Below are 21777 nucleotides of genomic sequence, written 5' to 3'. Positions count from 1 at the left end.
TCCTGTGAGAAAGCAAATGTTGCTTACCTGTAACAGGTGTTCTCACAGGACAGTAGGATGTTAGTCCTCACGAAACCCACCCGCCATCCCGTGGTGTTGGTTCATTTTCTTATTTTATTTTTCGGCACTTCCTGTAGCTTTAAACAAGACTGAAAGGGGACCCCTGCTGGCTGTAGGTTTAGTGCCATGCTGGGCATGCTCAGTAGGTGCCAGTCAAAGTTCTAGAAACTTTGACAAAAGTGTTCCGTGATTGGGCTCCATCCTGTGATGTCACCCATATGTGAGGACTAACATCCTGCTGTCCTGTGAGAACACCTGTTACAGGTAAGCAACATTTGCTTTCTCTGACTCATCTGAACATGAGTGGTCTTCAGTGTGCTTCTAGTGCTAGTGTAATCAGCTGTTCAGCCATTATCCCACCAAGTCTTGGTGACTTCCCAGATGAGAGCATCCCTCCAGTAGTAGATAAATCCTGAGGTTCTGATACTGGGTCTTTCACTGCAGTTCAAAGTCTGAGTCCCTTGGGGGGGGGGGGGGCAGGGGGGTGTGTCTCTGACTCTTCTCATCCTTGAGAGAGGCATAATGACTAAATTGTGCCTGCTTGTTGACAGAGTAAATAAATTATCTTACCTGTAAACATGTTTTTTCATAAACAGCAGGATAAACCAGCCATTCTTAATTCACACTCACCTTCCTAGAGTGTTGACCGGCTCACAAAAGCTTAAGCTTTGAAAGAGGATGAGGGACTCGTATAAGGGAATGTATGAATGTGGGAACGCCTGTGCATGCTCAAACACTATCTGAGAGCTGGGTCCATGTCAGCACTGTCTGATTTTCACCCACACATTGTCTACGGAGAACCCCGATAACAGATAGATAAACTTGTTTTCACCAATAAGTCCAAAAATAAATATACTATGCTTCACAACTTATGTAAATCTATATATAGATCTTTCTCTGTATACAGTATGGGGTAAGTATTAAAAAAGTACGCATGCACGTACTTTTGTTCGCGCAACCGGCGCAAACAAAAGTACGCCGGATTTTATAAGATACGCGCGTAGGCGTAGCCGCGCGTATCTTATAAAATCTTATAAAATGCGTATCTTATAAAATCTTATAAAATACATAATGTCCTCCTACTCTTAAACAGCCATCCTACCCAATCAGCCTCCCTCTCCTTCTCCTCAAACCGCCATCCTACCTCAAACAACCACCCTCTCCCCCCCACCCCTATCACCTCTATCTGCCTCTTCCTCTCCCAAACGTACCTAATGATATATAGATTATATATTAATATTTGTACATAATGCACCTAATCATATATAGTTTGTAATTATACATAGTTTCTCCCACGAGATTAGATGGGAACCAATTGTACTATATGTTTACTCTTTGCTTGGTTTATTGATATATGCTTGTTCTTCGAGAATTGATTGTAAAGCCTGTTGCTAAATTATTGTTCATTGTAAACCGAGGTGATGTTTGTAATGTTCCGCAGTATATAAAAAAACCTTTAAATAAATAAATAAATAAATAAATTATAAAATCCAGGGTCGGTGCGCGCAAGGCTGCGCAAAATCGGCAGCCTGCGCGCGCCGAGCCGCGCAGCCTGCCTCCGTTCCCTCCGAGGCTTCTCCGAAATCGGAGCGGCCTTGGAGGGAACTTTCCTTCCGCGTCCCCCCACCTTCCCCTCCCTTCCCCTTTCTAACCCGCCCCCCAGCCCTACCTAAATCCCCCCCCCCCCCACCTTTGTTGTGCAAGTCACGCCTGCTCAAAGCAGGTGTAACTTGCGCGCGCCGCCTTGCCATCCCCGGCACAGGCTGCAGTGCCGGAGGACTCGGGACCGCCCTCCTGGCCCGCCCCCTCCCACTCCTTTTACGAAGCCCCGGCACAGGCTGCAGTGCCGGGGGACTCGGGACCGCCCTCCTGGCCCGCCCCCTCCCACTCCTTTTACGAAGCCCCAGGACTTACGCGCGTCTCGGGGCTTTGCGTGCGCTGGTGGCCTATGCAAAATAGGCGCGCCGGCGCAGGGCTTTTAAAATCTACCCCTATATGTAATGATGTATATCTAGAAAGACGGATACAAATATAGACATATTTGGTGAAGGATGGTATTTTGTCTGTAGATTTCCTCCAGGGATAAATATATTTCTACCTCAATTGCTTCTTACTCCTGGAGGAGATATAAATAGTTGCTATTTGCCAAATAAGTATTGCTGTTTTAAGAGGGATAGGCAAAATCCAGGTGTCCTTCATTTATTAATGCAGTGTCGCTGTGTACTCTGATCATACTGTTTCTTTTTGGAACATTACTGATTATTTCACAGATAAGCATAAGAGAGCTGATTTTCTGCTCCCATTAATGTGAAGACAAGATCCTTTCACGCAGAAGAAAGAAAGTTATAGCTGTAGAAATGTATGTCTGTCATAAAAGCATTTTAATGAAAATTACAAAAAATGCCATAATATAATACTACTTGATTTGTTAAGAAATGTCTTCTAGTCTTAATATAGACACAAAATACTTAAGTAGCAATCTTAGGATTTTATAATGCTTTTCAGTTTTGCAGAAAATTATAAATAAGTAGCTATTAATGTCCTTTGTTGCATACTAGGCATATTTGATGAGACCCTCTATAATCTTTTTTGATGAAATTGATGGATTAGCTCCAGTCCGTTCTAGCAGACAAGACCAGATTCATAGGTAAGTGGATATTTCTGGATAGCTGTTTTAAAACTTGTGTAACATCTTTATTACTTGGCGTTCTATGTGCTATTCACTTTCAGCTGCAGTGAAACCATTTAATTGTTCTAAATGTGCATTCACCCTTACTGTGAAATCCATTTAACTATTCTGAATGTGGTATACCATTCAGATCCATCATTGAGAAACAATCTAAATGCACTGAATGAGGTATACTATACACCATTCAAACAAAAAGAAACTATTTAAATATACCAAGTGCAGCACAAATCCCTCTTGTTATCATTATTCCTCTCCCACCTTCCTGGAGTACAGTGACTAATATAAATGTTAAAAAAAAACAAACAAACCCACAATCCATGACCCAGTAATCTACCCCAGACAACATATCTGCCTCAACCATCCCCAGACAGCACATTCATGGACAAAGGATGATATTTGACCACTGCCCTCCAAAACATAAAATGACTGTTAACCCTGACTTCCTCCCTCTCCTCTCCCCCCTGACCAGGAAGTTTATCACCATCCAGCCCATAATCAACCAAAGCAGTACAATCATGAGTAAAGGGCGATACACATATGCCAGCTCACCATTACCAAAAACAGCTAAACCCAAAGTAAACAGATTATGCATATTACCAATCCAAACAGATTAGAATATGGAAAAACTAGCTAAAAGAGACCCTAATTATCCATAATCTTCTAATTGACAAATCTTCAGTCTTGGTCTTCATAGTAGAAACCTGGCTAACTGATAACGAAGGACGTATTCCATCATAGCTCTATCCCACCAGGGTATAAAATTGCTTTATATCAAATTTAAGATTTTATCATTCACATTCAAGGCACTAAAAATCATTGACCCCCTCCCCCCCCCCCTGTATATCTGACTGAAAGCATTAAACAGTACCACTATACTAAAAACTTTGCTGAAGTCAACAGCTTCCTGCTCTTCCCTTTAAAGCAATGCGACTGAAAAAAAACCTCTGTCCTTAGCCTTCGGGGATGTGATACCAGATATAGAGAATACACTTCCCTCCTGTCTACAAGCAATCTGACTGACTAAATTTCCAGCACCAACTGAAAACATGGCTATTTGCCAACATACTGCCATCCTCACTAGCTCCGAAAGCTAGGCAGCAAAGACACTTGAGAAAATGTGTCTTTGTAAAAATCCTTGATATACCTTTAATATAACCCCTTAATTTTGAGCTAATCTACCTCTGTAATGTATGTTGCACTAATCTGTCTCATTGTACTGTAATATCTCGTCAGAGATGTTACAGTACAATGGGTAGCGGTGCTTAAAAAACTCAGACCTCTCCTACACACCCAAGATTTCCGTACAGTTATCCAGGCCACCATCTCATCCAAATTAGACTACTGTAACGCCCTACTCCTAGGGCTCCCTTACTCTACCATTAAACCACTACAAATGTTACAACATGCTACAGCAAGACTCATTGCAAATTCCCGTAAATATGATCACATCACTCCCATCCTTAGAGACCTACACTGGCTCCCCATAGCCTCCCGTATTATCTACAAAACCCTCACCATAGTGCATAAAGCAATCCACACCCACAACTCCAACTGGTTAGATTTCCCTTTCACAACTCCACAACCAGTCGACCCACTAGAACGGCCAAAAAAGGCACCCTAATTGTGCCCTCCCTGAAAACAGCCCATCTCTCCTCTACACGTGACCGGGCACTCTCGATCGCAGGTCCCACTCATTGGAACACCCTACCGCCTGACCTGCGCCTTGAACCATGTATAAACAATTTCAAAAAGAAATTGAAAACATGGTTGTTCAAGCAAGCCTACCCAGATTAAAAGGCCATCACACCGTTTCCAAAGTAGTCCACTTTGCGTTTACTCTTTTCCTCACATTGAGGAACCATGTTTTGTTATCCTTTCTCTTCTCAGCTACTTCTTGTTACCCCCTTTCCCAGTTTTGCTTTCCCTGTTAAAATGTAATTTCCAAGCTTAACCCGTTTACTGTAAACCGGCATGATGTCCACAACTAATGCCGGTATATAAAAATGTTTAAATAAATAAACATCTTTAATGTAGTACTCCTAATTTTGATCTAATTTTCCTCACTGTAAAGTAACACCTCATAATTTAACCCTTAATTTTGACTTAATCTACCATATTGTAATCCGCTTTGAAGTGGCTGACCAGCTGCAAAAGGTGGAATAGAAATATTAAATTAAAATTTAAGATTTTTGGGTAAGCCTTCTGTAGATGAACAGTACGTTTTTGCTCAATTTAGTGACAATATTTAACAAAATATTAGTCTTTGCCTACAGATACAAGACTCCAAATAATCCTTAAGATTTTAAATCAAATTTTGCTTGAATGGCAGCATAGAGTATAGAACTGCAGAGTGGAAGAAGCCAGTTTGAGTCTTAACCACCATTCCATATGTGACCTTGAGTAATTTACTTTACTTGAATTCTTTGCTGTTTAAGCAAGGATGATACAATCATGTGAATTAGTTTCTAGTGAATGATCTACAGTAATGGAAAAGTCTATAATTTCATCACAAGCAGTGTTGGTGTAGGGGCACACATGGCTCATATAACATTTCATACAATAATTATCTAAAGGTTTCCAGTAAAGTATTTGTGCATATACAGAAAGGGATTCATGTGATACTGGACCCACTGCTGCTTAGTTTTTAATTTTTGTTTACCATCTGAGAAAGATTGTCACTTGGGGGGTCCACTGGCCTTTTTTAGCCTTTTTTGTGGAAGATTGTTTTTTTATCCTGAATTTTCTTCATATTTTTTAATTTATCTTTCATAGAATTGCTAGTTAAACATCTTTTGCTGCTTTCAGTATTTCTTCTTTTTTTTGCCTCTGCCTCTAACCATTTTGCATTGATTGCAGTAACCCTCTCCTACTTTTCTGAACTGTCAAACGAGATCTATGGCCGTCTGTCTTTCTTTTTTTTTTCGTAAGAATGTATAGACATTTGATATTCCTCCTTTACTAAGTTGGCCTCGAGGTGGATTACAAACAAATTTCTAGTTAAATTCCTTTGTTTGTGGCTCAGTTTACAGCAAATATAACCATTCTGAAGAAAATGCTTTTCCTTCTGTTTTGCTTCCTTTATTTTCCATTAAAGAAGTGCTCTGGATGTGGGTACAAAACATGAGCATTATTACTGCTGTCTTGAGAGAGGTCACAGTATTGCCAAATTTAACATCTCTCCAGGATGTTGCCTTTAGTGGTTTAGGCCCAGGTAGCTGGGCTGAGTTGCGCATAGCTGGTCAAATTCTGTTGTATCTGCAGTTGGCTGCTTTGCCATCTCTACATGAAGCTAGGGCGTGAAGATTCTTACTGTTTGAGTACTTTGAGAGACTTTTACACACTTGAAGTACAGGTTGAAATGGAAGCAATATTGAGCCTATATCAGAAGTCCTTCATTAATAGCAATTTTGCCCTGCATTTGGTCTGCTGCGAACAGCATTGGATCTTTGCATTCAGTTCCTTACATCCTGCAGGTTTTAACCTTGAAATTGAGTGGTTGGTTTGCATTTGATAATATTGGCTGTAACATTTTACAGACATGGTTTCAGATTGTTTTTTTTTATCTTCTTTTCTATTGGCTTGGAATCCTTATGTAGTTCTTTTGGGACCATTTGTAGATTATAAAGCGTTACTCTGAGTTTGGGCATTTACTTTAAAGCCGTGACACACATTTATGGCTATTGATAATTTTTTGTATGTTTTAAATTTAGATATCACAATCTTAAATCCTAATAAAATCTCACCCTAAAATGTATTTGTCAATTTTAACTTTTTTTTAAAGGCATTTTTAAAGAGATATTTTGAAAAAATATTTTGAAAAAAATTTTGAAAATTTTTATTTGCAGGATGGGGTAAGTTTCATAAATTTTGATGCATGCCTCCACGGCCTTGCTTCAATTTTCTTATGTTATAATCATCAACTTACCACCCTCCCACTCTCTATTTTATTCAATAATTTTTTAGTAAACTTTTTTTTATTATTTAAGTAAAAAGATGTTTATCATTCAATAAATCCTCTTAATCATGTCACAATGTCCACTTATTAAATGTCTCCGTCAAAATTCATGTCTTTTACAATTTCCATTGTTATTCCTTACTACTTTTTTTGTGTAAAGTTCAAACTGTGATGTCTTATGATCTTCCTCCAACTCTGTTTAATGTTCTTTCTCCAACGAGATAATTTTTTTTTCTTTATCCGTTATTAAATTATTCAAACTGAGTGAGTCCTTATTATTCCAAAGACTTTGTGTCTACATCAATTTGTTTGAACTAGATAAATATTCATTTATTCTGAAGACATTATTTGTGCATCATTCTCAAATGAACTTTTGCTGCCGCCTAAAGCTGTTTAAAATTTATGCGGTTTCTATATCCCGTTAACATAACATGGTGGGGTTATAACTCTCCTTTTTCAATTACTAACGCCAAACAAATTTTCATATCTCACAAACACTTCTCTCTCATGTTATCCCAACACGGCCATGTTTCGAAAAGTCCACCTTTTCTTCGTCAGGGGAGTCCGTGTTTGTTCTTCACTCCTCGCTCTCAGGTAATCAAACTCTGAATGATGGTGTCAAAATCTGAATGATGCATCAAAATTTATGAAACTTACCCCCATCCTGCAAAAACTTTTTTTCAAAATTATTTTTCTCAAAATTGTTTTTTTCAAAATCATTTTTTCAAAATATCTCTTTAAAAGTTTTTTCAAAAAAAAGTTAAAGCTGACAAATACATTATAGGGTGAGATTTTATTAGGATTTAAGACTGTGATTTTTCGGTCTTACCTTAGCGGAGATTAATACGTTAAATTTAGATATGCCTTTGTTGTTGTCCGATTAACATTTTTTGTTTTCCTAGATTGTTGCTCTCCCCTTGAAACAGCTTGCATGCAAAACACAGCCCGTATTGGGGACTATTTCTGTCTTTGTCAATAATTATAATAAAGAACTTTGAATGAATTAAATAGAGAATGACTTCAATTTTGAAGATTTATGCACCATTCTCCATATTTTTATTAGGAAGTTAAACATCTTTCTGTAATTTTTAATGCAAAATTACTATTTGCTGATTTTAGCAGAATGAAAATAATAAAACAGTGAGTCTGGACACATCTTTTTCAGAAATAATAGCTTCCAAACGTTCCTGTAGCCAGATAAAAATCTTTGTTTTAGCTTTTGGAATTTTTCCACTCTTCCTTGAGAAACTTTTCTAGCTCAGAAATGCTCTTGGGTCTTTTTATTTGCACTGCATATTTTAGATCTCACCATGAATTTTCAATTATATTCAAGTTTGGAGGCTGTGAAGTCTATTCCAAAGCCTTCCTCTTTCTTTCCAGCAAATACTTCATGGTTGATTTTGAAGTATATTTTGGATCATTCTCTTACTGAAATATCCAACTTCTTTTCAGTTTAATTTTCTTTACTGAATATGGGACATTAGCTTGTAGCAAATGTTGGTATTTAGTTGAATCCATTCTTGCATCTGCAAATATTTCTCAGAGGACAAGCAGGATGGCAGCCCTCACACATGGGTAACATCATCCAATGGAGCCCAGCATGGAAAACTTATGTCAGTTTTTCTAGAACTTTAACTGAGACTCTCTGAGCATGCTCAACATGCCATTATACCTCGCATCCATGTGGGGTCCCTTCAGTCTCTCTTCCGTGGAGGCTTGTGTCTCAATAGAGTTTGCGGTGATGATAGCTTCTTTTCTTTTTGAAAGAATATTTGTGATTTATCACATTTTCTACCTTGTGTTCATCAAGGGTCCCTTCATTGTCTTTCCCTTATTTTAGATGGGTTCTTCGACATTTAGGTAAGTTTCTTTTCATTTGTCGTTCCTCCAGTTTTGGTCGGTGCTTGTTGGCCATCAACTGCTCTGCCATTGACTTTGATTTAACATCCCTTTTATTTCGTGATGCCGTGTCCTCTATGGGATTTAAGTGATGGCCCAAGTGTATGAGACTGTCTTATCACGGAATCTCATGATAGATGCGTCCTCTGCCTAGGGACATCACATGACATCCGGGTTTGCAGTAGATGCACCCAGATGACCCCAAAAGGACGTTGGACCCAATTCAAGAAGATGGAGCAATTCTTTGAATCAGAAAAGCCCGAGCCATCAGCATCGATGGCATCAACATCGAAGGACCTTGGAGTCACACCGATGGCATCAAGCCCTTGATATTGGCGGGGCCATCTGTTCCAACAATGTCAAAGGCTGATAGAGGTGCTGGAGACAGACGCTTGCCTATGCCCTCCAGATCAAAGACATCTAGGTCATTGTCATCTGTCTCAGCACAGAAGAGAGACCGATCCGAGCATAGAGGGAAGTCGAAGATGCATCTGCATCGGTCCCTGTGGATACATGAATGATACATGGTGCCAAGCATGGGGATGCACCAGCTTAATTCCATTTAAGCTCTGGAGTTCGTTGCCAGAGGATATGCTTAAGGCAGCTAGTGTAGCTTGGTTTAAAAAAGGTTTGGATAAGTTTCTGGAGAAGTCCATAAATTGCTATTAATCAATAGGGAATAGCCACTGCTTGCTTCCAGCATTAGTAACATGGAATCTATTTAGGTACTTGCCAGGTACTTGTGACTTGGATTGACCACTGTTAGAGATAAGATACAGGGCTTATGGACTTTTGGTCTGACCCAGTATGGCATATCTTATGTTTTTATGCCCTCGAAGTGACCCCCAAAGGGAGTACAGCCAATCCTCTATGATGCCCAGAGGTTTGCCATGTGCCTCTATCGGTCCAGATGTCTGCTATCGATCCTCCTCTTGGGTCTGAAGAGGATGTAACCACTCCTCTTGGTTTCCAGTCGGTCTTAGCATCGGCGATGTTCAAGGAGGAGCTTGAAAAGTGCGTACAGACAGCCATGGAGCAGGCGGTGGGGAGTCTAGGTATTGGGGCACCAACAGCACAAGGGCAGCACTGACCTACGTCGAGCCACTGCTCGAATCTCTTCATGTGCTCATTTGTGTGTTACCAACAGAGCCTGTGCCAGTGCCCGATGGGTATCGATGCCCAGCAGGACATTGAATGTGCCACTAGCCAATCTGGTGGTCATCCCTGATTCCGTAGAGAGGGGAAGCTTCACTTGAGATGGCGGCAGCCTCAGAGCCTGGGCCACCACAGCCAATTCTGTTGGTTCCCATACTGCCAGCTAAGGGCTGAATGCCATGGGGCCTGTCATCTGTCGATGACTGTGATGACAACCCCCTTATGACCCCTGGGGGGATGACGATTCGGATGCTTCTGACACCAGTACATCAGATGGTCTCCCCTAGGACTCGTCTCCTCCAGCTGATCGAAGGAAGTATCCACTGGAGGACCTCTTCTTTAACAGGGTTTGTTGGGTTGATGACAGAAGCCATCCCTTTTCAGTTAGAGATGGAAGAAGATACCTGGCACAAGATGTTAGAGGAGCTGGTGATGAGGATGTGGGAACATCCCCTCTCGGTGCCTACCATAAACAGGAAGGTGAATGCGGTTTATCTCATCCAAAAGGCTCTTGGATTTGACAGAGTTCAGCTACCACACCAATCTGTGGTAATTGAATCCACAGTCAAGAAGACCAAGTGAATTCGGACCCATTCTTTGTTGACCCCAGAGAAGGATCAAAGGCCAGTGGATGCTTTTGGGGGAGAGGTCTTTCAAGGAGCTATGATTATTGCCCACATAATAGCTGTATATGGGCCAGTAATTGCGGGACATTCTGAAGCATGTACAAGAGGTAGCTGAGCAGCTACCTCAACAGCAGGATACTCTCCAATTACTGGGTCCACCAGAGCCTAGAGTGTGGGAAACATGGGGTCTGGTCGACTTACGATGTTTTTGAAATAGTATCAAGACTGCCTGCAGTGGGGATTGGCGCTAGTAGACTTGCCTGGCTGTGGGTCTCAGTCCTCCGACTAGAGGTGCAGGAATGACTTATAGATGTACAGTGCACAGGAAAGAATCTCTTTGGACATAAGGTGAAGAACACAATGGCCCAAATTTGGAACCACAGTGCAACACTCCAGCAACTCTCTGCTGGCACCCAAGACCCATCCTCCTCATCCAGGAGACGAAGGAAATTCCACCTGCCCCATTAGCAGTTGCAGGTACCTTGTAGCTGTCCTCGGCAGCAGAGTGCCCCAAAGTCCCAGCAAGCACCTCAGCCAACTCCAGGATCAGGGTTTTGTCTGGATTGTAGGGAGCCAATGGAAGATGGCCAATGTGACCCTGATATTTAAAAAGAGATCCAGAGGTGAGCCAGGAAACTATAGACTGGTGAGCCTGACATCAGTGCCTGGAAAAATCGTGGAAACTGTTATAAAGAATAAAATCGCCAAAAATTTAGATAGACATGGATTGATGGGACACAGCCAGCATGGATTTACTCAAGGGAAGTCTTGCCTCATAAATCTACATTTTTTTGAAGGGGTGAATAAACATGTGGACAAAGGTGAACCGGTAGATGTGGTGTATTTGGATTTGCAGAAGGCATTCAACAAAGTCCTGCAAGAGAGGCTTCTAAGAAAACTAAGTTGTCATTGGATAGGAGGTGATGACCTTTTGTGAATTGCAAGTTGGTTAAAAGACAGGAAACAGAGAATAGGATTAGATGGTCAGTTTTCACAGTGGAAAAAGGTGAACAGTGTAGTGCCTCAGGGACCTATACTCGGACCGGTGCTTTTTATGTTCAGTATATTTTTATTGAGTGAACGTACAGATGGGTAACATAATCGAGTCATCAAACCAACAGCAAGTCATGGAAACAAGACAGTATGACCACGCGCAAACACTGATAGCTGTACACTTCTTTCGCAGTACATCAAAAAGGGATCCAACTAACCCCCCCACCCCCTCCCAACCCACCCCCCTCCGGAGACGAAACCCAAACAACAACAACAATGATGTCCAGACAATTCCCATGGTGTTAGGTCAATCGTTGAAAGCCAAACTGCGCGCTCTATGGGGCAAAGACTGTAGGTATAGGTCCCAGGTGCGCAGAAAAGTCTCTCGCCTCTTGGGGGATGATCGAGCGTAGATAGCGTCCATCTGCATTAATTTATGAAAGTGAATTCTCCACAGCCAAAAGGACGGCGGCTCCGTGTCCCGCCAGTGAAGGAGAATAAGCTTCTTCCCAACCAATCCAGCTTTTTGAAGTAGCAGCCTGGACCCCCAATTCGCCACTAGATGTCGCGTGATACATTGAAACAACCAGAGGTATGGTGACATCGGTAAACATACCCCCACCAGGTTCCCTAAATACCCAACAATACTGCCCCAGTATTTGGCCAGTGTAGGACAATCCCAGAAGACATGGGCCATACTGCCCAACTGCGCCCGGCAACGTAGGCATTGATCAGTGTCAGCTATGCCAGCTTTATACGCAATCAAAGGGGCTATGTACGCCCTACACAAGAATTTAAAATGCATCTCTCGAAGGTACATATTACCAGTAAGAGGCAGTGTACTCCGTAAGCTATAAGAGAAGATGCGGGCATTAAGCAGAAACGAACTGTCTCGGTTCCAGCGGTCGACAAAGGTTTGGCATATCTCCACATGAGTGCCCAGTGCCAATTTCTTATAATAAAATGCAAGAGTTGGGTCGTTGGTTCGGTCAAAATGCAACACCCCATCTAAAGCTTTAAATGTTGCCAGATGTTGGGCAGGGGGACCCAGACTCTTAATATAATGAACCAGCTGGAAATAACCAAAAAGGTGGGTCCCCGGCAGATCATACAGTTCCTGCAGGCAAGTAAAAGAAATAGGGCGTCCCTCCTCATCCAAGGCATGCCCCAAGTACCGTACCCCTTTACTTTCCCAAGTCTGAAAATACTTAGTCGTGGATCCCGGGGAGAACTCTAAATTACCCCTAATGGGAGTGAGGTATACGCATTGTCTAGTGACTCCCAAGTGTTTGGTAAGGTAGAGCCAAGTTTTCCGCAAGGGGCATATTAGGGGATGATGAGCTAACAAGTGTGAGAGCTTAGCCTCGGTACACATCAGAACATCCGGTGCTTTTTAATATATTTATAAACGATCTGGAAAGTGGTATAATGAGTGAGGTGATCAAATTTGCGAATGACACAAAGTTATGCAGAGTAGTTAAATCTCAAGCCCATTGTGATGAATTGCAAGAGGATCTTGTGCGACAGGAAGATTGGGCTTCCAAATGACAGATGAAATTTAATATGGACAAATGCAAAGTGATGCATAAGGGAAAAATAACCCTTGCTGTAGTTATACAATGTTAGGTTCTGTCTTAGGGTTACCACCCAGGGAAGAGATCTAGGCGTCATAGTGGATAATGCATTGAAATCATCGGCCCAGTGTGCTGTGGCGATCAAAAAAGCAAACAGAATGTTAGGAATTAAGAAGGGATGGAAAATAAGAGGATGTCATAATGCCTCTGTATCACTCCATGATGAGAACGCACCTGGAATTCTGTGAGCAGTTCTTGTCACCACATCTCAAAAAGGATATAGCTGCACTGGAGAAAGTGCAGATAAGGGCAACCAAAATAAAGGGCATGGAACGGCTGTCCTGTGAGGAAAGGCTAAAGAAGTTAGGGCTGTTCAGTTTGGAGAAGAGACAACTGAGGGGGGATATGATAGAAGTCTGCAAAAATCATGAAAGGCTTGAACAAGTTAATGTTCAGATAATAGAAGGACCAGCCAGTACTCCATGAAGTTAGCAAGTAGCTCATTTAAAACAAATTTAAGTACATTCTTTTTCATTCAATACATAGTTAAGCTCTGGAATTTATTGCCAGAGGATGTGGTTACAGCAGTTAGCAGGTGTTCTCCTAGGACAGCAGAATGTTAGTCCTCATGAAACCTGCTCGCCACCCCATGGAGCTGGTTTCTGTCTGTGCTTATTTTATTTTTGGGAATTCTGTTACGAGACTGAAGAGGGATCCACATGGATAGTGCTGGGTTCCGTCTGATGATGTCACCCATGTGTGAGGACTAACATCCTGCTATCCTAGGAGAACACCAGTTTAGGTAAGCAGCTCTATCTTTTTAAGCCCTAAAATTTCCCATAACTATACTTAACGATCCTCTTCAGCCACCAGCTGCTCCCACAGGATTGAATTAGTTGCAGTAAAAAATTGTAAACTCACTTGCCAGCAGGAGCCAGCCAGTATGCACACCATGTGACAATGAAAACAAGTGAGTTTTCTGTAATTGAATGTTTTTGCTTGCTCCCTAGGTATCTTTCTGCATATCTGTATTAAAATAATATTTTTGTTTAGATTTATGATTGAAAATTTCTCTTTAGCTCTATAGTGTCTACTTTGCTTGCCCTCATGGATGGACTGGATAACAGAGGAGAAATTGTTGTCATTGGTGCTACAAACAGACTTGATTCTATAGACCCTGCACTCAGGAGACCTGGACGTTTTGACAGGGAGTTTCTGTTCAACCTCCCTGATCAAAAGGTGAGTATTTTACCAGATTCATCTAGAAACTTTACCTTTTTATTGAATATGTGGAATAGGTATACTAGAAATCTATTTTACATCATATGTTGCATAATATATTTGAATATTGGAAAGCTGTGCTGGTTTGGATACTTAGGATTTTTCTTTTTTGACTGTTCTCAGATTCCTAGGGACAGACAGGGTAATCTCTACAGTATAGGCTTACCGACTGAAATTAGATAAGAACAGAGAGCTGCAGGAAATGTCAAAATACAGATTTGAATAGCTTATTAAATGAAATGAAGGCAACGTTCATAAGATTTTAAGTTATTTTTAGTTTTAAAGAGAAACTTTAGCCCGTCTGGTTTAAAATTAGTTGGATTGAAACGCTACTCCCAAAAGAGCACTATTGACCCTCAGAAATAGAAATAACTTTTAAATGAATAATTTATCTTCTTTTTTAACTTGAAGTTTTTGCATGCCAGAAGAGCATTTGTTCTTTCTTGATGATACTCTAACTCCTTGCAGAGCTATCTTGATCATACCTGGGAACTTTGGAGATCTGCTTACCCACAGATCAGTGTAAACTGGAAGTGGGAGGGCAGGATTTGGTGGCAGCTGCATGAATTTACTCTTCCATCGGTTGCCAGTGACGTTCTGTTTTCTTGACAGCAGAACACCTTTCTTTTCTTTGCCCTCTTGGCATAGACCTTTCTTCCTTGTCACCACACATCTTCTCTTCTTATCTTCCCCCTCTTGACATGGGCATTCTCTCCAGTTTGATACCTAGTTCTCTGCTTTCCCCTCCCTACTTCCCAGTTGAGTCCCAGTCTTTTCCCTCCTTTCTCCTTTGGTCTGATACCCAGTCCTCTCCCTCCACCTTGGCAACCATATGCTGCTGCTTTCCCCCGTCTTGATCCAGGGCTCCGTAACAGCATCAAGCTCCTTCCATCATTGTCTTCTCCTGCCTGACTGATGTTTTTCCTCTGCACTTGACTTTGCACTGTGAGGTGCATTGAGAAAAAAACACTGCAGACCACATACTGCTGGTCTTTCCATTGCGCTTTGGAGAGGCTAGGGCATTGATGTATGACAGAGAGCTGCAGTGTGCCTGCTCAGTATGACACGTGCCTACTGTTGCCTGTCTGGCTTTATACTGCTGATGGCAGAGAGTGTAGCACCAGAGCATGCCTATGCTATCTCATGTCAGCTGTGTTGTTAGCTCTGACAGGTCTCTGGATCCCTGGCAATTTTCTTCAAATCCTGCAGTCTCTGCGTGAAACCCATAGTACCTACATCTGATCATTATGCCACACGCTCCTGCAGAGACTTCCAAGTAAGACCCAGAAATTAGAAGGCAGCCAGATAAAAAAAAAAACAAAAAAAAACCTGGGAAAAAAAGGGGAGTGCGTTTGGTCCTTCTTGGAGGTATATTAGGCTATTTTTAGCACTGCTCACCACTGAGTAGTATTTCAGATTAACTGAATTTTTGAACTGCTACTTTGATGGAAGTGTACTGTTGCTTAATAGTGCAAAGGATTGCACAGTTGCACAGTTCGTCTGTTATATACATTTTTTATTCTTATGTTTTTAAAGGATAATTTCTTTTGTCATCACATTGGGTTCATAACCATATTAGGTGGTTGGTGTTCTTGACCTGATGGGTTTTAGAACTGCATGATAAGCAAATGTACCACTGAAAGAAGGAAAAGACAGTTGTATGATAGACAGGGCCCTGTTTTTTAGTCCAGGTGTAAAATTTACTTGGCTATTGTAACCTTTGGTAAAGGAGAGAAAGTTTACAAGAGTTGCTCCATAATAACCAAATTTGTTAGTAAATCAAGAAGAGTACATGTAATCCTTTGGTATGTGATGTTTGCTCTTTTTTAATCATGTATAATTCAGGCATTTACAGGATAGATGGATTTGTTCAGTTAGTAGTAAATCACAGTATGGCATACCTGTCAAATAATCTTTATTATTAAAATTTGATTTTTTGTTCCATCAGAAAAGCTTGAAATGGGTTACAATAAATAATAGATTATGAAAGTCTTATAGTGTTTGATAATATTTAGGGTTGATACTATTGATATGAGCAGATTAAGCCATTTTATTGTACCGATTAAAGAGTCAGATTTTTTTTTTTTATAGAGTCGAGAGCACTGATATGTATAATCTGCTCTTCATTTATAGTGCTGTTTGCTTTTAATAAAATTCTGAATTTGTTTTAGCCAGTTGCCTGTACCTGTTGTATATAGTTCAGCTGTGATGTCATTCCTGAACTTTAGATTATTAATTACTTTAGTACTGTTTCTTATTTTTAATATTTTGATATTAGTTATGTTTTTATAATTTAGTTTTTTTTATACTTTATAGTTTTATGTATGTCATATATTATGAAAGTCCTTTGTTTTCAGTTTAAACCGATTTTCACCCATAAATTCCTGGATTTTTCCAAAGGAGATAATCTGTTTAAACCAGTATTCACCCTAATTTTAGGCTGATTAAAAAGCTGCTCCAGCACTGCAGATGCAGTGTTTCAAGACCTCCAGCCAATGCAAGCCAGTGTGGGTTAAAGCACATGCTGTGTTTCCAGTCCCACCCTCCACCAGTGAAAGTGCTCATCCTCTATTGCCACCCACGCCATGTTTCAAGACCGGTTTCCTTACCCCCTCAAGTAGCCAAAAGTGCCTGCTGTCTGGTGCCATGAATACATTTGAAGGAGGCCCTGTCCACCAAAACACTTCCCGGCAGGATTCATGGCCCTGCACAGAAGCAGAAGTGCGGTGTTACAGAGTTAGGAAGCCTCAGTAAGCATGCTGCTGTAGGGGAGAGAAGAAGCCTTGAGCCACCACTAGTAAGGATGAATGCTGTTGCAGTGCAGGAGGGAGGAAAATAGGGGGGAGAGGGAGATTCTCGATGGGGTGGGAGGAGAGAGAGAGGGGCAAGCTAGGCAGGGGATGTTGGTAAAGATGAGGATATTGTTGATTTGGGTGGGAGGGTGGGAGAATTTTATTGTTTTGTAGCACCTAGACAGATGGGTTCAGGACCAATGGGTTATGCACCTCTATTGGCAGATAGAGAAGGAGCAAACTGATGTCACAGTATATATACTCCTGCAGTAACAGCCTGCCAGTTTTATCCGTCTCCAGCAGATGGTGGATGTACATTTACCTACTGGAGGTTGCTTTAGATTGTGGAAGGAGAAATAAAAGGAAGATTACTTTTCCCCGCTCACCTGCGGTGATATCAAATGATCCCTCCCCCCAGTTGAGAATTCCTGAGGTGATTGCCGTGGTCCCCCAGATGAGTGCTTTGGTCTGGTAGCTGGTTTTTCAGCCTCTGTGGACTTAGCTGCTTGGACAACTGAAAGGCAGTGGGTGCAGGCAGCTGCCAGGAAAGACTGAGCTCAGGTAAGATTAAAAAAAAATATATAAATACAGAGATGTATAAGGAGGGATGTATTTGTATAGGCTTCCTCCTTACCCTGTCTCCGTGTTTGGCATGCCATTCCGACGTTCATCCTGATCCATCCCACCACATTTGCGACAGGAACCCTGCCTTCCCACATTTAGGAAAAGACTTAAAACGTGGCTATTCATGAAAGCCTTTCCTGAACCAAACTGAACCAAATCCATTATCTTACAATAAATCAGACTTTGCCTTTATCTTGGTAATTATTATCCCTACCTCATAAGGGCTATTCATCATTGCTTTAAGCACAATGACTGGCATTTATTTTCTCCAATTAAACCCCTGCTTCTTTTCTACGATCCAAGTTATATTACTCCCCTGTTTTATTGTAACTGCATTCCTTAGCCTCCTCTTGTTTAATGTTTTATTACTACTATTATTATCATTATTCTATTATTACTAAGATCAATGTTATTTGTTGCCTCTTGTTCCTTATCCACTTGTTAATTGTAAACCGACATGATGCAATATTTATTGTGAATGCCGGTATAGAAAAACTTAAAATAAATAAATAAATAAATCCAAGGGAGGTTTAAGGGATGTGGGCTGCTTGGCGGGTTGAGCAGCCTGTATCGGCTAGGCCCTGCTTTGAGACTTTTCTCCTGTGCACTGCATGGTAGGCTACAGTGGTCTTTCGTGTGCTTTGTATGTGCTCTCGGCTGCCCTCTTCAGGAGCATCAGTTCTGGCAGTGCATCTGTTTGTGCTTCTAGATTGTGCATCCAGTTTTGCGCGTTGGTTTGGGCGTCCAGGTTAAGTGGTGTCTGGCATAGATATGTGTTTAACCGGGTACTTAGCTTGGGCGCGTTGATTGTGCGCTTAACTTTGAGATGCCTAAAATTTTGTACGCTTAAATTTTGGATGCCTAATTTTTGGATGCATAAAAAAAAAAAAGTATGTATATAGCCAAGAAATCTAAGTGCTTTTCCCTATGCTCTGCCTGTCATATTCAACATCTCTGCCTGGCATGACCTCTAACTTGTGCCAGAGCTGTTTGGAGGCTCAGGGAGATTTATCTCCCTCTGATTTTACTAAGCCTGGTTCTTCCCAGCCTGATGAGGGCATGGGTAAAGACGTGTTAGAAGGAACGCCTGATCTTGGAACTCCCTTAACTGATTCATCAGCAGAGGAAGGTAGTTCAGTAGGCACAGTGCAAGTGCCTCCTGGTTTGGATCCTTCTGCCTTTTCTTGGGTAGAATTTTTTTCAAGGGTTGCAATCTTTTCTTCAGGCGCAGTCCTCAGCCCAGCTCAATCTTTCCAGGGTAGAACTGTAGCCTGTTATGGTTGTTAAGCGCCAGACTACACCTAGATCAGCAGTAGGACTTCCTGATAGGGATCTGGATGCCACGGATGACTAGGCTGATCCTGACTCCCTGGAGGATGGGGAAATTCCTCCAGGCTGGAACTGTTGCAGTTCTTTCATAGAGATGAGCTGCCGGCTCTGATTTCCCAGACTTTGAAAATGCTGGGAGTGCTTGGGAGGGATTCAGATTCTGAACCAAAGAAAAATCCCATTTTGGTTTCCTTGTGTAAAACCTCTTGTTTTTTCCCCTGTCATGGAGGCCTTTCAAGAATTGATTGATCTTGAGTGGGGCGCCCTGGAGGCTAGTTTCAAAGTGGGACGGGTTTTGGAAGCTTTCTATATCTTGGATCCAGTGGTGAGAGAGCATTTATATTTTCCGAAGGTGCATGCACTTCTTTGTGCAGTCTCCAAATGGACGACTATCCCCATAGAGAGGGGAGAGGCCTTGAAAGATGTTCATGATCGGAGGATTGAGACCATCCGAAATGCCCGGAGCAGCTGTACCTTGTGCACCCAATTGAGAATACGAGCCATCACCGGGCGGGGCCTCTCCTGGGGCACTCGGGGAGGGCCAATACGATAAATCCGCTCACAGCGCAGATGGTCCCCTGTGTACTGCAAACCCAAATGCTCTGGCAGCCATGTCTCCACAAAGTGCACTAGATCTTCTTCTTTAAGTGCTTCAGGCAATCCAATGATTTTAATATTATTTCTACGACTCCTATCTTCCTGATCTTCTAATTTAGCCATCAAAGTAGCCTGGGAGGCCCGCAGCTCCGCCACCCGTCTCTCTGCCTCCGCCAGCCTGTCCCCTTGATCGGAAATGGCCTGCTCAGCACCTTCCAGCAGCCGGGTCTGCCCCTCCAAGGTCTCCCTTATTCCATCCATAGAAGTTTGAATTTTTAACAGGCTCACCTCCAGCGCCGCTGTCACACTGCCTGTAATCTGACTGATGACGTCCTCCGATATGGTGGCTTGGACCTTTGGGCTTTCTGCTGCGGCCGCCATTTTAGATGTACGGGGATGCGGAGTAGAGGCCGTCCTGTGGCTGCGTTGTCGCATCCCCTGCCCACACCAACTCGGTATCTATGTGGCCCCGATCACAGGAACAGGTAGGAGCTCCTGGTAAGAAAAACCACCGCCACAGGAAGGGGTCCGCTGCCGATGAACGCCGCGATCTCGGGGGACCACGTGGTCGGGGCTGTGGGCCGACTTCGCTCGTCGTCCGGTGCAATGTGCGCCCGCACAAAAAACAGAACACGCCCCGGATCGCTCCCTCAGGCTCCCCCAGATTCCAGCGGCCCCCGGATACAATTTGGGCGAAGTTTCGCCGCGTTTGCCTCACATTTCTGGCTGTTTGAGGAGGAGAGGGCTGCGGAGCTCCGTCTCAGCACTGCGACTCGGCTGACGTCATCGCCGGAAGTCGGCCTTATCTTCCTTAAGTGCCCCTTTAACACCTCGATCACCAAACAGTCCAACTTGCAGACTTTCTGCCTCAGATATATTTTTTAAAGTTTTTATTGCTAGTTTTTGCCTGTATGGCTAACTTCTTTTCAAATTCTCTCTTAGCCTGTCTTATCAATGTCTTACATTTAACTTGCCAGTACTTATGCTTAATCCTGCTCTCTTCTGATGGATCCTTTTTCCAATTTTTGAATGAAGACCTTTTGGCTAAAATAGCCTCTTTCACCTCACTTTTTAGCCATGCTGGCAAAAGCTTGACCTTCCTTCCACGTTTCTTAATGTAAGGAATAGATATGGTCTGTGCTTCTACAATGGTATTTTGGCATTTTTTTTTTTTTTAACAATGTCCGTGCCTTTGTAACTGCACCTTTTAATTTTTTTAAACTATTTTTCTCATTTTATCAAAGTTTCCCTTTTTGAAAGTTTAGTACTACAGCCATGGATTTACTTACTGTCCCCCCTTCCAGTCATTAATTCAAATTTGATCATATTATAATCACTATTGCCAAGCAGCCCCACCACTATTACCTCCCTCACCAAATCCTGCGTTCCACTGAGAATGAGATCTAAAATTTCTCCCTCGTCAGTTCCTGAACCAATGACGGCTACTACCTGGAGATAATACCCTTATTCAATAAACATACACACGGTTAATGCGACTCCAACATTGCTCTAAGCTTCAACGGCAAGAGGAAATGTGGAAAAAAGGATTTGCATTTACAAAAAAGCGGGGAGTAGCTTGCTTGTTACGGCGGTTACTACCCCAAACCAAATAAGCCTGATACTTCACTTTCAATGCATATCCAGCATAGCTCTCTGCTTCATCGGCAGGGGAGAAAGACCGATATTTCACGCATATCCAGCATAGCTCTCTGCTTCAACGGCAGGGGGAATGAAGAAAAGTGGATCTATATACAGGCAACAACCAACAAGGACTGAATTACATAGTTTGGGTAAACAAATAAGCATGGGTGTAGCTTGCTTATTGCGGCGGTTACTATCCCTAACTAATTAAGCTAGATATTTCACTTAGATGCAGTTCCAACACTGCTCTCTACATTAATGGTGGGGGTGGAAGGGAAATAGAACCAAAAGGTTACTAAGAGCCAAGAGAAACAGATAAGTATGAGAAGAAAAAAAGTGCGAAGCTTGCTGGGCAGACTGGATGGGCCGTTTGGTCTTCTTCTACCGTCATTTCTATGTTTCTATATGTTTCTATAAAACTGTCATTTATTCCATCCAGGAACTTTATCTCTTTAGCGCATGTCCTGATGTTTCACTTACCCAGTCAATATTGGGGTAATTGAAATCTCCCATTATTACTGCACTACCAATTTGGTTAGCTTCCCTAGTTTCTCTTAGCATT

At 42.1% G+C, this 21777-nt stretch overlaps 1 protein-coding gene across 1 annotated transcript in view; it reads left to right on the top strand.

The window, feature by feature from the left end:
- The window catches only part of ATAD2B (ATPase family AAA domain containing 2B), a 610472-nt gene that overhangs the window by 287336 nt on the left and 301359 nt on the right, over positions 1-21777 (top strand). Inside the window, exons 13-14 of the mRNA XM_029596002.1 lie at positions 2619-2707; positions 14031-14190. Of these exons, the coding sequence (XP_029451862.1) occupies positions 2619-2707; positions 14031-14190 (249 nt within the window). The remainder of the gene's footprint in view (positions 1-2618; positions 2708-14030; positions 14191-21777) is intronic.

The sequence above is a fragment of the Rhinatrema bivittatum genome, chromosome 3 (assembly GCF_901001135.1).
Source record: "Rhinatrema bivittatum chromosome 3, aRhiBiv1.1, whole genome shotgun sequence".
Lineage (NCBI taxonomy): Eukaryota > Metazoa > Chordata > Amphibia > Gymnophiona > Rhinatrematidae > Rhinatrema > Rhinatrema bivittatum.
Note: the sequence above shows the minus strand (reverse complement) of the source record. Positions and strands in the feature narration are given on the sequence as shown.